The sequence below is a fragment of the Triturus cristatus genome, chromosome 11, assembly GCF_964204655.1.
Source record: "Triturus cristatus chromosome 11, aTriCri1.1, whole genome shotgun sequence".
In the NCBI taxonomy this organism is placed as follows: Eukaryota; Metazoa; Chordata; class Amphibia; order Caudata; family Salamandridae; genus Triturus; species Triturus cristatus.
Window position 1 is genome coordinate 1,584,738 of NC_140594.1, and position 16,310 is coordinate 1,601,047.

The 16,310-nt window shown below is 41.9% G+C and overlaps 1 protein-coding gene across 1 annotated transcript in view; it reads left to right on the forward strand.

Annotated features, from left to right (window-relative positions):
- LOC146783140 (CD5 antigen-like) overlaps window positions 1-16,310 on the forward strand; it is a 512,763-nt gene that overhangs the window by 49,251 nt on the left and 447,202 nt on the right. The window contains exon 3 of the mRNA XM_085633903.1: window positions 4,602-4,922. Coding sequence (XP_085490029.1) covers window positions 4,602-4,922 — 321 coding nt within the window. The remainder of the gene's footprint in view (window positions 1-4,601; window positions 4,923-16,310) is intronic.

Genomic DNA, 16,310 nt, shown 5'->3' on the forward strand with positions numbered 1-16,310 from the left:
TGGTAAATATACATCTACCACTGACAATAAGGCCACAAATACAAACTAGGGCTCAGAATAGATCTCAGAAAATTATAACCGTGCTCAACCCTTGGTAGCTTGGCTGCAAGCAGGCAGGCTTAACTTCAGAGAGAGGTATGTAAAGTATTTAAAAACACCAATTCAGTAAATAATTAAGATAGAACACACAATAAAAATCCAATATCAATTTATAACAATAGGAAATATGTTTACTTTTAAAATGACACCAAAACAAAAAGAATCCAATGTAGGGCACCAGAAATATACATTTTTAAAGATTTAGCACTATATAGCACTTAGAAACGTATAGTGCCTATTGGGACATCTGGTCACGCTAGAGAGGGACAAAGTCAAAGTTTCAGGCTGACAGCAATGGAGCCCTGCACGGCTGCCCCTCACGGTAGGACTTGGTCAAAGTTTTAACCTTCTGACTTAGAATCGTTTCTGAAGCTTTTGTTCCCGGAGTCCCTTGAAGGTCTTAGCCAGTCTGGATTCGATGAGAGTTTGCTGGCTTGCCTTGCAACAAGTTCTCAGTCAAACTTACGGAACCAAGTCCTCTGGAGCTTTCCAGAGGGACAAACCAGATATCCAGGCTGGTGCACGGTTGAATGTCGGCGGCTTGACTCTCGTGGTTGGTCCAGTTCACCTCCTTTATGTTCATACTCAGAAACAATTACAGAGTTTTCTCTCCAGGGGTCTGTTACTGCTTTTCACCAGGCCAGATTCTGTGAGGGTTCACCTGCTTTGGTTTGGCAAGCTCCCGGTCAAGTTGTACCTCCGGAGCTTCCCAGAGAGTCCCAAAGTGTCCAAAACTTTCTCCAAGAATCTAGAAGCTGCAAGATAGTCCTTGAAAGTTTGGAACTATTGTTCCCACAATCCACTTGGACAGAGCCCTTGCAAATCCACTGGTAGTACTCCAGGCTGGGGATTCTTGGCGATAATGGTCCTGGTGAGCTCTATTAACCTATAGCTTGCAGGTAGTCCACTCTTTAGTTCTTTTGAAGCAAGTTAGGTCCACAGAGCTGTAGTTCCAGATTGTGTAGCAGGTTCAGTCTTCGGCGTGCAGGGCCTGGTTGGTGCAAATCAAACTTCTCAGCATGGACCATTTTTCTTCTTCTTGTTTCAAGCATCAGATCAGAGAGGCTCTGTCCCTCTCAGATACTTCATTTAGGTTCTGTGGGTCATGCAGGAGGGCACTCATGTCCAATGAGGTGCAGGACAACACCCCAGAGTATGAAGATATCCTCTAAAGTGAGGAACTATAGTCTCTCAGAGAGCACCATTTCTCCAAAATTCACTATGGCTAATTTCTCAGCAGAGCCGGCTAAATTCAACCCTCAGGATGGCTCATCTCCATATTCTCCCTCCCCCTGGTAATCTTCACATGAATTCCTTAAGATTGCTATTTAGCTGCGGGCAGAAAGTAGAGGTGTAAAAGAAACTGGTTTCTTCAGCCTGTCCCTCCTCCCTTTAAAGGCACTATTTACTGCCCCTACCCCTTGCTCTGGCATTCCTATGCACCAGCACACTCTACCCCCAGAAGGGATCCTTAAGTCAAGGGGCCACTTATCACGTCTTCAATGAAGCCTGGCTAATCCACTTAACTCCGGCCAATTAAGGCCAGAGCACGTGAAGGCTGAATTTGGCTTACAGACAAGAAAGTCTTGTAACTTCTTGTCTGTACATTTTAGGATAAATTCAACAATGGCATATTGTTGGATGTATCTATACCGTTCTAGTAAGTCTTGAATTATATTTTTATGGCATCCCTGCCGTTAGTTATTAATGATTAACTTCTTGCCATGTTGACCTATGTGGCTGGAGATCTGCAATTGGGAAAATGAACGGGGCAATCAAGGCCCTGTCTAGATCTACAGGATCCCCCACCCCTGGAACAGCTAGGGAAGACCTAAGGGGTTCTGAATATGTACAAATATTGGAGATCCTCACTCCGCAGTGCTGCAGGCACAAGAGTTGATTTTGGGAAGCCCTTTAGTACGATTGGTGAATGAAATGTGCAATTTCACTAACCCCCGTGGCACATAAAACCTATTTTATTGGCGTCCTCCTTATAAGTACTTGATCCCCCATCCCTGGGACACCTAGGGGAGACCCATGGGGTACCCAATATGCCAAATTATTGTAGTGTATTCATATTTAGGTGCCCCAAACAACAACGTCAAGTTTGGGCACAATTTGCATTTTAGAAGCATTCCCGCAACACAGGGCTGCTTTTCAACTGACCTCAGGCCTTCGCAGTGCACACATGCAAGTGCAGAAAGGGCTGATGGCCTCTAAACTGCCATGCCCTACTCTATACTAGGGGTTAAAGGTAGTTTCAATCCCCCAGGCATATTTATACCAGGGCCTTATGGGGGAGGTCATGCCAATCACAGGAGTACCCTAGCCCATAGTGTACCCTAGTGTAGGTGTCTTCACTGTATTCAAAGTGTGTTCTCAGCATAGCACTGGCCTGGGCTGGTTAGGCAGATCCCAGGGTCAGTCAGAGTCAGTTACCATCAGTACCAGTCAGCAAAAAAGTTGAGGGTGCCCAGGTCACAGGATAACTTTGCAACATTGCCCGCTCTCCCCAAACGAAAGGTGATGGGTTACTAGCCTACACTCAGGTAGTCCTCATCAGCTAAGTGGAAAAACCTGGTAAGTCTACCAGTATTGGCATGGGCATCCCCAGGTCTGTGTTCTACTGCAGCGTGGGATTCTCCCCTCTCATCTGCATGAGCCATCTGAGAGGCCTGTGGTCAGTTTGAACACGAAGGTGAGTCCCAATCAAATATGGTCCACACCACAGCAAAGGCCCCTCTCTCAATGGCACTCCACCTCTGCTCTCTGGGAAGAAGCCTCCTGCTAATAAAGGCAACTGGCTGACCAAGGCCCTCTTCAATTAACTGTGATGACACTGCCCCAATCCTCTGTTCTGAAGCACTGGGTATTTGTGATGGAAATGTGCCTCGTTCTCAGTGAAAATAGTGCTTATAACTACTTTTCATTGCCTTGTGTCATTTTGCGTCAAAGGTGTAACTTGGACAGCTCAGCGCAAATGCCCATAGTTTTTGGAAGCGAAGTCCAATCTGCTAAGATTGGCAAACCAGGCTGAGTTTGGGTCAATAAATAATACTTCATTGTAAGACAACGTAAAAAAGGGAAATCTTCCATTTCTCTAAGCAACCCATGAATTGCATGTGTGCTGAAGTGATAGTTTTTCGTACCATCGGACTACGCAATTGATGGGTTTGTTTTCAGTACAACTCCTGTGCTAGACAGAACATGCTAACCTCTGCACCTTGGTGTCAGTTTGTGCATTACAAAGCAGCCTTTCCAGTGCGCCTGCCCACGGGATGAAAAGACAGCAGGCCAGTCCTGGTCAATATGGCCTCATGCTGTTCCCCTCTTCACACAATGCAGTTCAGCAACTTTGGAAAGTATTATGAATGTGGGCTCCAGTTTCTCCCCAAGATGTTGGTGCGCAGTGTTTGAGCTTCTGCTCAGTTTCTCAAATTCTATGACAGGACCTGGGGCCAAATCATCATCCCTTAAGGGCTCTTTGTATGTGTGCTATTCCCCTGAGTGCCTGCTTTTGTAAACATCACAACACTCTAAATACAGATTTGTAATATGAATTGTATCAAATATCCTGATCTCTCCATCCATGGCATTCACATTCTATTTCTTTGTTTTGTGAAAAGCAAAGATTTATTTTGTAGACCCTTCTCTTTCATTCTTTCTCTCCTTTACTCTTTTACTCTGCCCTCTCTATTTTTCTTTCAATCTCTTGTTCTCTCCCTATCTTTTTCTTTCTTTATCTCTCTCTTCTTTGCTCCACTTCTCTTTATTTCTCTGTCACTATCTCTCTTCTTCTCCCTTCCTCCCTCTCTTTTTCTATGTTGCCCTCTTTCTTTCTCTCATGCTCTCTCCTATTCTCATTCTGTTCTCTCCCTCAGTAACACTCTTGCTTTCTCTCTCTTTTTCTATCACTCTCTTTCTTTCTCTCCCTTCCCTCTCTCTCTTTCCCTTTATACTGTTATCTCTCACTCCCTATTTCACACTTTTGGACTCTGCCTCCCTTTCTTGTTCTCTCTCTTATCTCTTTCTGTCTCTTGCCCTTCAGTATCTCTTGTTCTCACTCCTTCTCTTGTGTTCTGTGATTCCCTTTCTTCCTCCCTCTCTTGGTCTCTGTTCCCCTCTTTCTCTTGCTCCATATCTATCTCTCCATCTTCCCTGTCCTCTCTCCCTCTCTCTCCTTCTCTTATTCTCTCTCTTTCTCTCTCCATCTCTCTTTCTTGCTCACTCTCCCTTTCTCTCATTCTTTCTCTTCCTCTCTTGGTCTTACCCTCGCTTTCTCATCTCTCTCCTGCTCCTCCTTTTAATCTCTCTCACCCCCTCGCTATCTGTCAGGCTCTCTTTAACTTTCTCTGTCTTTTCCATCCTCTCTTTCTCTCACCCTGCTTCCCTGTAATTGGGTGAAATTGATAAGGAGACACTGTACTGGGAGATGTACATAATACATACCCTTATGGTTTGAAATATAAGTGAACTTTGTATTTCTCTCTGTTTCTTTGCAGTTGATACAGATGTTGTTCGCCTCGCTAATGCTGCGGATCCTTGTGCTGGGGTTGTGCTGGTTACTATAAACTTCATTGAAGGAACAATTTGTGACTTGTATTGGGATATGAACGATGCCGCTGTGGTCTGCAGACAGCTGGGGTGCGGAGCACCAATCTCAGCGCCTGGAGGGTCTGTCTTTGGAGCCCCCCGAAACACGTTTTCTATAATAAGCAATGTGGGCTGCAGAGGAGACGAGTCCAGCGTGTTACAGTGTTCCTACAGCTCCAATCCACAACCATCTTGTTACCAAAGACGGGATGCGTCGGTACACTGCACAGGTAAGAAAATGCGTCAGATTCTACAAGGTAATTTCAACAAATCAGACGTTTATCCAAATGTAGGTGAAATTCTATGGTAGTAAATTGTGACAACCAGACAGCTTCCTGTGCGTCTTTCCTCTTCCTTTCTTGTACAGTGCTGGTTTGTGACATTTTTGTTTTTTTGGTCTGTTCTATACAAACTCTTCACTCCCTCCCACTTCCCGAATTCTAACCAGGAGGAGAGTCCTTTGGTTGAGGCAATAAAGATCTGGCTCTCCCGGCTACTGTCCTTCCATTTTGTGCCCTCATGGAACATGTTTTTTTTCTAAAAGCTGGTTAGCAAATCTTAGATTTTGCAAAATAGACCATAATTATGTAATTATCACTGTTGAGGGGGGTAGTAGATTGAAACTGCCAGAGACAGTGGCCAGTTTCATCCCAGCTTGTGTCAGTCTCCTGTGCTTCTCCCTGTCATCCATGCCTCTGTGTGTTTACTCCACCCCCCTCTCTATGGGGCTGATGAAGGAGTTGAATCAAGTCTGAGGGATCCAGGTCTGAATGTTGAAATGCTTCCACCTCCCTTCCCCCTTCCTCCCTCCACATCCAGTCATATCTTTATGAAATATGGTCTTTTATTCAAGCTTGATCAGCTTTTCGAAATGCTACCTCTATTAAAGAACTTATTATGGTTCTTAACTTAGATATTTCAACTCACACCGAAATCTGGATACTCGGTTCTATTCCATTTGAAAACTATATTTCGGCATACTGCCATAAAAGCACAATAAAAATATAAAAACATATGTAAAAACAATCGTCACATTTTACAAAGAGCGATATCTTCATCACAACACCCACAGATAAGATCATTAAAGAAAAAAACAGAAGACTCAGTTTAGCCATCATCTCAACATGCAAAAGTGCAAATAGCCATAAGTGCATCATAGGTGCATCATCTCAAAATGAGAGGTACAAAAAAGTAACGATAAATGCATTCAAAATTGATTCTACATCAGACCTTTGCAAAGACCTTACACCAGAGGGCTTCTCAATCTGTCAAGATCAGAGCTCTGACAAGAAAGGAGGGGGTCTTGCCTTTATAATTAAAAGCTCTTTGAATAATGTGATTGTATTTCCATCTGCAGAGCCACATTTGAAGTAAGTAACAAGGGGGAATATTCTTTGGAGTGGGCAGTCTCCTGCTGCAAGGAATAATAACACTACCTCTCAGAGTAAAAGCCAAAGCCACAAGACTAGCCTGAGCTCAGCCCCCTGTGGCTTTGGCACCAGCATGAAGCTCAAGTTAGGGCAATGCATACAGAATTTATGCAGTATCAAAACAGTAATAAACTTAATGTGATCAATAGAGTAGATTTTAGTAAAAAGAATGTCATCATAACAAGAATAATCAAAGACGGTGAACCATTGAAATCAGTCTAGGAGACCAGAGCCTATGCACACAAGGTCAGGACATTCCAGCAGAGCTGTCACTTTTGGTTCAGTAAAGATCCAGTTGAGAATGGCCAACTGAACAATCAGGAAAATCAGCAAAATGTGGTCCTTCAGCTTGTTGTGTCCCTAGTGATAAGCAGAAGGTCAGCAAACTGACCCTTGAAGACTACTTCTTTGCCATGGGTACGAGAAAGAGCAGGTGCAGACCTTGAGGGCTCATTTCTGGTTACAGCTATGAGGGTTCAGTCCTTTTCTCATCTTCATAAAGAGTTCTGAGGAGGGTGCCTTTGGGTACCACAATTATGGTTTGCAGTAGCTAATGGTTGGGGTGATTTCTCGCTCATTTCTAACCTATGGGGTAAACGTTCTCAGGGTTTATCTTACCCACGTGTTCAGCAGTTCCTTTTCACCCTTTTGAAAACAATCCCACAGTACTTCTTACTCCTAAAATCCAAAATGCGGGAACCCTTCCTCCCTTGTGCAGAGCCTCTGTAACCACCAAGGGATATGTCCAAGTGTTGGGACTGAAAACTTCTCTGCATGGTAACTCATATACATGCCCCAGCTGCATGGATATCTAATGATGATTTTTAGTCACGGACGAACAGGGCGCCTGCGCTATGAGGTGGACCTGTCTCATAGTAATGCAGCCTTGTTACAGCACACCAAGGTCCACCTGCCTAGTAGTAGAGGGCTACTGCCCTTACCTGGAGTTAAGTGAAATGAGAGCAGTAGTGGCAGCATACCCACTTTGTTTTTCATTGGAATCAGTGTGAAGAGACATTTCTACCTGTGTTACTAGAGTGGTGCTCACCGGTCCACTCATGTAAAGTTCCATGGTTGCATGCTTAACTCATCTTTGGCCTGAGCAAATTGTGTGTAGCTCAGGACAGTGTGTGATACTTGCATGTACATGCTGGGATGTATGGGTGACTTTTCATGCTATACAACAGGAAGGCCTGTGGTTTCCATTTTGGAATCTCAGGACCTGGAAAGGCTAGTGCAGGTGAGGACTGTAACCTCCAGACAGGAGATGTGGATTACTGGCATTCCTGAATGTTGTGGTGGGAATACACCCTGAAGGTAGGGGAGCATAGCATCCTCAGTGTATCAAATGTCACTTCGGTTTCAGGAAGAGTTACTGGTTACTGTTGCCTGGGCTCATTGTCAGGAACATGATGGGACTGATACAGTGGACAAGGAAACCTTTATAGGGAGGAAAACGTATGCTTTGAATCATTATGGGTCATATTTGATTGGAAGCTGACAGCCAGGTGTCATCTCCAGTTATTTCCTTGGTGGGATTTGAAGGTCAATCAGAATTGTAGTCCCTCTCACTGTGGCAGATTTTCGTTTTGACTCAGGAAAGAGCAGAGAGGAGAGCACTTCAAAGAAGTTGATACCCACAACTCGAATTTCAAAGGCTCAGACACAAAACCGCATATGTGTCTGGATTGGGACAATTGTGGTGGAGGCATGAGTCCTTAAACATTACTGTTCATCAACCAAGAAAACACCACGACTTCTAGGTGGAACAAGGACTATGGACCAAGATCTGCTAGTCTCTCTTCTGGGTGAGGGGCTATCCCTTAGGAAGTGATGACCACTTGCCTTGAGCCTGGAGCAAGAGACTTTTGACTGTCTGCCAAGACCACTGGATCCTGCAAGAAGGAGGAGAGCACCCGGGAAGCAAGACCCAGCAGAAATCTTGGAATAGATAGTACTGGGCAATCTTTGAGACATTCGAGTTCGAGTTCAGATGTGTAGTCCACATGCCAAAGTTGGTAGCCCCATGTGTAAAGGAGTGGTCCACCATAAAGTGCAGGCCTTTGTCCATGTGCGCACCAAAGTCAACAACTGCGGCACCACTCCCACCAAGCCAGTGCCTTGAGACCCTCACAGGTGACTAGCCGCACTTCAGAAAATTTGATTGATTGATTAAAGCCATAGCAAATTCTGCTCTGCTTCGACTAAGCGAGACCATGTCAAATGCTCCTGCTTACTCAAAGCAGAGCAGAATTGCTTTCTGATAGCGGAAGCTGCATGTACAGCAGCTCCCTCTGTCCTATAGCAATGCCGGCTCTCACAGGACTCAAGGAATATCGATCGATTGAGAGGTCCCCATAGCGACGCTTTATTTGTCCCGGCACTGCATTTTGTGAAAAACATTGCATCAAGGTTATATTCAAGGGTTCCTTCCAAAGTTCAGCTATTATGCTGACCAGACCCTCGGTTCCCTAAGATTCCACAGCATTTATCCGTTCTGCTAAGAACCTTCCAGAAATAGATGCCCTGTGCTGTACTGTCCCCAGAAACGCTGTCCTGAAGAGACCCCGTATCAAGAGAGGGTCGAAACGTCGTCGACACAAAAACAGAAGAGAGAGCCTAAAATAATGTATTCCTTATTGTATACAGCTCTCCTTTTGATGTTGTTTTTCCAATAACCAATTCCCCATTTCTTCACTTATTTTCACTCAATGTTCACTAAGTTAGGTTATGGTCACTTCACTGGGACTCACGTATCACACACAATGTGCTATTATATGCATAACTACCAAATGCTTTTTGTATAATGCGATTACATTTTTGGTATGAGTGGTGAATGCAAAATAAATGTGACTTACTTCGGCTGAATTAAAATTGATTTATTGATGTGATGGGCTTTTTAAGACACAATTTATGGTAATGCGTACCTGGACCTATCCAAAGGTCGTATTGAATATAAATAGTGTGATTTTGATTAAGTCTGAGCAAATAATTCTATTTTGCATATCAAAAATTGTTTAACCAAATGAGTTCCTTGTGAACATTTGTTTTTTTGGCATTAGTGCTTACCCAGTTCACAAGGACGTATGGGTTGCTCTTGTTTCTTGAAGCAAAGAGCCAGCAGGCACAACATGGGCCTTCAGGTTTCCCCCGTGGTCCCATATGTGAAAAACTGGGTGCTCTGGGTGGAACCAGGGCACCTAAAAGCAGCCTGGCGAAGGGGAACACATTATTAATGTTTCCTGGCTTTGTCAATCTGTGGACAGAAATGGTTTGACCACTTCCATTTCTGCTTTTTGCATATGTTGGAATACACCAGGACAGTGCGAGGCAAATGTCTCATTAATTGGACAAAGGCCTCTTTCATTGCATTTCCAAACCAACCCCAGTAGCAGTGCTTGGGTCATTGCCACCACAGTTCACTATTAATAAGGGTAATACAGGGTTAAAGGAAACTGACCAATAAGTAGTATACAAATATGAAAAAAACTGAAGGTAATGTTTTCATTTGATAAGTTATGTTATGTTACATGGTGATTTATAGAGCACTCGTTCACCAACAGGTCTCTTGGTGCTAAGGGGGCACAGAGAAGGAAGAGCAAAGAAACAGCTAGTTATACCCCAGGGTGAATAGCAACGTTTTGAGAAGTTTCCTGAACCGCACATAATCCGCCTCAAGCCTAATAGAGGTGGGCAGTGAGTTCCAAAGCTTCGGGCCCAAAAAAGGGAACCGGGTCCCACCAATGTGCTTGCGTCTGATTTTGGGGACTGTCCAAAGATTCAGATGCATTGATCTCAGAGCACGCTTGGGCAGATGCTTACTAATGCATGAGGAAGTGAACCTTGGACCAGTTTTAAACATCGCGCGCTGCTCCGCTGGAAGCCAGTGGAGATCTTTACGCAGCGGAGTGATGTGGCATCTTCTATCCTTAAGATAGATGATTCTGCTGCTTGGTTTTGAATTATCTGAAGATGATGCCTCAAATAAAGTGGGATACCAAGGTAGAGGGCATTACCGTAATCGATTTTTGAGAGAACAAAGGCAATCACGATTTGAATACTGGCCTCTTTACTAAAGAACCGTCTAATCTTATGCAATTTGCGGAGTTGTACTAAGCAGGCAGAAGTAACGGAACTGATTTGGGCGCTCATAGAGAGGTCTGAATCAATATGGAGACCAAGGCTCTTTATCACATGTTTAGGAATTGGGCCAGACCTAGCGCAGGGGGCCAGTAGGAGGGTGTCCAATATTGTTGGGAATGATTATCTCAGTTTTTTCAGAATTGAGTTTCGATTGGTTCTTGTCCATCCAGGTTTGTACATGCATCATGGAGCTCCTGACAAAATCATTCAATTCAGTAGTGCTCTCCAGAGTGAAAATTAGCTGCATGTCATCAGCATAGTTGAAGATTTCAACCCCTAACTGCTGGAGACATAAGTGTATGTGTATCAGTGGAAAAAGAGAGGGGACAATTGTCATTACTGGTTCTTTCTTAAAGACAGCGGAAGTAATCATGTTCTGTGAGTACAAAATTGTATATAAATGGAATTGTAGCAGTATTTGTAGTGTTCAACAAGGATCTATTGATGTAATGAGACATTTTCTATGTCAGTTTTCTTGCAGAACGTTTAGGGAAAAAACTGTGATTTTGAAGGGTTTAGATCCATGCAAAGTGAGAAAGTTTAGTAATTTACAAGGAAATTCACTGGCATGTCATACAATAAAGTACGTCAAAGTGTTTTTCATCATTTTGAGAATGTTAGCTGTTCATCACTCTGAAATGTGGAAGTTAGTTAGGAGACTTTACTAAATTAAAACTTCTGCACTATATTTGGGAGAAATGAATACAGCTCTTTTGCATGGTAGAGTAGCAGATGTGGAAAAAGTTTGTGATGATGTTCAGTATCGTTTCTTTGGGCTTGAGGAGGAGTGTACAAAAAGTGAATACTTGTTATCTGCAGCTGTAGTAGAAGAGGACAAAGAGACTACTATTGATAACTTTGTAGAAGAGATTGCAAAGTTCAGCATAGCTTCCTCTGAAAAATCAAACTGCATTTGTATTTGTTGTCGAAGCACTCACTACAAAAGGCAAACTAGGAATGTTGTTTTTTATTTAAAACATGAAAAAAGAACAATTATAAGTGGCAACAATTTGCTTTTTTTTGTAGAAAAATGATTTTTGACATATCCATTCATTAACTTATATGCAAGTACTGTTACAACAAGTTAGAAGAAAATAAAATGCCAGTTAAAGCAGTACAACTTAGAGTTGGTACCCATTCCTCAAGAACAAGCAGATTTAAATGTTTACGAGTCTCTTCTGATCCAATGTGTACACCCATTGTATGGCTGTAGTTCATATGGAGCCTAAAACAGGAAAGGCACCAGAAACTGACCTTCAAAAAGGCCTTAAAGCAAGAGTTGTGTACTTACCTTTAGATTTTAATCAGAATATTAAAACTGTTGATGTAGACAGGGAGTATAATGAGCCATTTGTCATTTTAGTAAATGGTGTGCCCAAAAAGAAAATAATAATTTGGCAAGAGATAGTAGATATTAATAAAGTTAAAAATGCAACATTATACCTGGTATTAAATAATGTTTTTTATAAGAATGTTGATGTTCTTGAAGATGTGACATGTACAGGATGAAACATTATCATTAAGTGGGCACTTTGAAAAAGTAGATCGATCCAGATCAGAAGAGATTTATGAACACTACAGCATCTATTCTCTACATTCAAAAGAAGTGATTGGTGATGCCATTGAAATGTTTCAATTGAAGCAGGCAAAAGGAACTCCCATGAGTATATGGGAGAAAAGTTTGGAAGCTGGGTGTTTTCCACAACTCTGCCCCAGTGGAGAAGATGGACGCTTCGATGACCACACTGTCATATGAATACCGGTCAACAAGATTATACTCAGAAGATCCAAGAAATCAGCACTGCATCCCATACATATTTCATCTTCCATTTGAAGTGATTTATCTGGTTTTACTTATCTAATTAACCATATATTGAAGACTAGACTAAATCTCCAAAATCTCTCTGCAAGAGAATTCATGGACAAAGATTCTGGAAGGGATGAAAACTTGGAATATCGCCTAATCAATTTGATGGCGTGTCAACGTGGCACAAACAAGTATTGGTATCATCACCATGGGGAACTCAAATCCATGTTGTGAAAAATAGAAGCATATACTTGGTTTCTAACACTCAGTTGTTCTGAGTAATCATCAAATGACCTGCTTGAATTCTTGCAAGAAGTGCATTAAAACATAATGAAAATCAAACTGAAGACAGTGGAGAACTGTATTCCTTAGATCCAGCCAATGTTTGAAGATAATTTAACCACAGGTTTGAAGTATTGATGTTTTTCATCAGCAATAAAAGAAATCCTGCTCCTGGCGAAGTAATTGATTTCATTTGATAAAAAGAGTACCAAGCCAGAGGTGCTCCTCATATACACATGCTATTATGGATAAAGGATGCACCAAAAGTTGGGACAGATATTGATGAGGCTGTTTTCTCTTTCATCAAACAGTATGTAACATGTATAATCCCCAAACACGTTGCTGAAAATACCTTGAAAGGAGGGGTGGAAAACCCAATAGACCCTTAGAGGCTTGGGTGATTAATGTATCAACCGGTAAACGTGCCTAAAAGGGATTCTTTTTCAAGAATTATTTTCATGTTTTCAAACAATCGTCAGTCATAAGCTCTACACAGTAGCTTACATTAAGTTATTTCAGAAGCTAAATTACTTATTTCAACATGAACAGATCTGCAGAAAATATTCCAGACGGGTGTATGCTTCTTGAAACAAAAATGTATGTTGAGACAATATTAAAGGATACAAAACATGTTACATATATGAACATACATCATCACACAGTGTCTGAGATTTGGAAGATATTTGTTACTCTAGTCATCTTGTTGCCACTAATGTGGTCACCTATTCCCAAAAGTATGTACAAAAGGAAATTGTGACTGATCATACAGAAAACGAATCCTTAAGTGAAAAATGTCACAAAGAAATTAGGTGTAGTTGTCGATGTTTGGGTCTATGTTGTGAAGGCATCTGCTAGATCATCTTCAGGATGGTAAATTCATATGTTGAATGACCCTAAGAGAACTACATAGAATGATTAATGTAGTCTTGTCCGTTTTAATCGTGTTCGAGGTCAAGATCACAGCTGTTGAGTAGCTTGTTAGTATACTGACTGTGGATGCAGCAGATCGCTATACGGAGCGTTGGCTGTCTTCGAACAATAATTGAAGCTCTTAAACATTGATGAGGTGAGCATGGTCTCAACATTAATGCTTGCCTTTGTACACTAAAGAATGCAGCAGATTTTAAAAACAGAGTACAACGTGCTGTTTGACGGAAAATATTTAATTGTCTTCGGTGACCTACTACAACTCACTCCTGGTAAAGGACAACCTGTTTTCAAGACTCTTCTCCATAATGAAACAAGAAATTATTTGGGCAGCATTGACAATGTAAATATTTGGCTAAAGTTTGAATGCAAGGAACTGGTAAAGGATATGAGACAAGCGTCTGATGTGGAATATGGAAATATTCTAAAGGACATAAGAATAAGAGTTTTATCAAAAGGCAATAAAAGACCTTTGGAAAGTCCACTAATTAAGACTGGTTATATCTCAAAACACAGCAGCACATATAATATATATAATTTCATTGCAGAAGACAGATCTATGCTTTATTCAATGCCTATACTACAAGAGTGCTGTAACTGTAATGAAGAACTACTAACATGGAAAACCAATATATTTTGGAAATTACAGCTATTGATAAAATGGAACACCAGGGAGGAACAATAGTACTAACTGAAAAACCTCAAGCAAAATTGGATTCCTTGGGAAAGTCTGTATCAAAGGCTGCAGGTTTAGAAAAACTATTTTGCAAGTAATTTGAACCTAGAAGGGTTAGTTAATGGTGCTATGGGTAAAGTTATTGATTTTCTTACTTTTCCAAATAGGGATCCGATAGAAATCCTGTCAGTAAAATGTGATTAGATTGATAGCTTAAAGCAAATTGGGTGATGTTTTGTATGTATTTTGCTTGTAAAGAACTGGTTTGTCTGACTGAAGCAGTTCCCACTGTCTCTAGCATAAGATGTAACCCTCCACAATTCTCAAGATTTAAGTGTAGACAGAGCTTTTATAAACATTGATAGAAGTGTGTTTAAATATGATGGAATTTGAGGACAAGAAAATCAGTGTGGATGGAAATTGTCTAAGAGAGTACAATTAATGAAGACATCTCAATGCTCTTCACTTAGGTTAGTATCCTATTTACGATAAACAGATCATATGTACAAAACGAAAACATACACAACACTCAACTGAAGTCCAACAGAAGAAAAGAAGCAGGAACAATATACAAGATGCTAAAAAGAAAAAAGTGGAAATTGAAGGAAATATTGTAGGATACCAATTGGAAAAACAGTTCAGATATCAACAGCTACATAAATGTGGTTCTCAATGTGGTATTTAATTTACCATATCTTGTTAATGAAGTTGAACAAAAATTTAAAAAAAGGTTCTGTTCTTTACTGTACGATGTACTTGAACACTTACTCAGAGACAGAAGTAAAATACATACTACTTCAGGTATTCGAGATATTTTGGATACATTTTGTTGATCAGTAAGATTTAGTCTCAGCATTCAGCAAGATGCAGAGTAACTTATAATGGATAAGCATGCAGTTTTAGAAGAAAAACAAGTAAATATTGATGAGTTATGTGGGCTAAACTACAAATGGATGCATGACTGAGAAAATTGCTTAATTAGATCTACTACTGGCAGCTCTTTGGCTGGTTTAGTGAGTCATCTATCTCTGCTCACCTGATCGCTGACTGCTGAAGAACTCGGCAGTGAACCCGCTGACATAACCCACATGACCTGCAACCCGGAAGCAGTGTCAAGGCGCCGAAAATGGCAAAACACCAGCGGCCAAAAACGTTGAAACCCCGGAGGCCTCAGACCGCGGATACTGGCAGCCTGAGTCCGCAAATTTGCTGGTGGCTGGCCGCTGAAGCCGAATATGATATAGGAGACATGTGGTGGAGCCCACGGTCTCCATAAATGCCCTGCCACCAAGGTACCAGTCTGCAGAAGAGACCTGGTGCATTAGCCAGCCCCAAGCAGGACTGGTACTCACCCTGAAGAGTCCGCAGATTGAGTATCTGGAGATCGAGTGCCATCTACCCCTAGCAGAGACAGGGGTTCACTTGAGTGGCCCCCCAGCAAGGGGCTGTGGGGAGCAGCTGCCTACTGAAGGACAGGATATTAAAATTGGAATTTGGGAGGTTCAAGTGAAGTTACTTCTTCGGACAGTGGAGTCACGGGTCGCAAGGCAGTCAGTCGGTAAGGCGATCGGTGAGCAGAGGTATGTACCTGGAAAGTACATGGAAAGTATATGAGAGCGAGAGATAAGTCTGAAAATGGCTGGTGAATGCCAATTGTCCTATCCTAACCTACCCTAACCTGAGCAGTGCGGTCACAGAAAAAGCATGATTTATATCCAGAGAAAGTGGTCAGTGGATATCCTTCGAGCCAGGGTGGGCAAGTTAACAGAAAGAAAGATATGGCTCTAGGGACAAAATACCAGTATAAAGGCCACCAGAACCTTAGAAGACGGAAAAGCATTGGAAGGAACAAAAAATAAGAGGGAAGGGAACAACAGCTGGGTGGAGGAAGTTACCCCAGGGACAAGTTGTGTAAAAGCCACACCAAACAACCCCAGTCTAAAACTCCCAAACAATACAAAATAAAAGGAACAATAAATGGAGCATCAGTCACCATGTCGATAAAATAGTTTGTAGGTAAACACTTTATGAAGAGTCCTCTTACATTTGCCAGCATTATATACCAAATATAAGTGATCTTCTGCTAGAGCCAAGACTGTCCTTGTTGCCCTGCTTCTTCACCAACCTTGAGCTACGCAACTCAGAGGGGGAGAGGAGCATACATAGAGAACATAGTAGCATGAGGTCAACTAACCAAGAAGGAGTTCACATGGAGATAAATAAAAGCATAGAATCGCCCCCAGCTATAGTGAATGACCTGACAGAAGGCTCAATATCAAACCTCGAGTTGACAGCTACCTAAAGTGTCTCAATGCTGCAAGTAATGCTGATCCTTCAAAAAACTTTGCAAGGA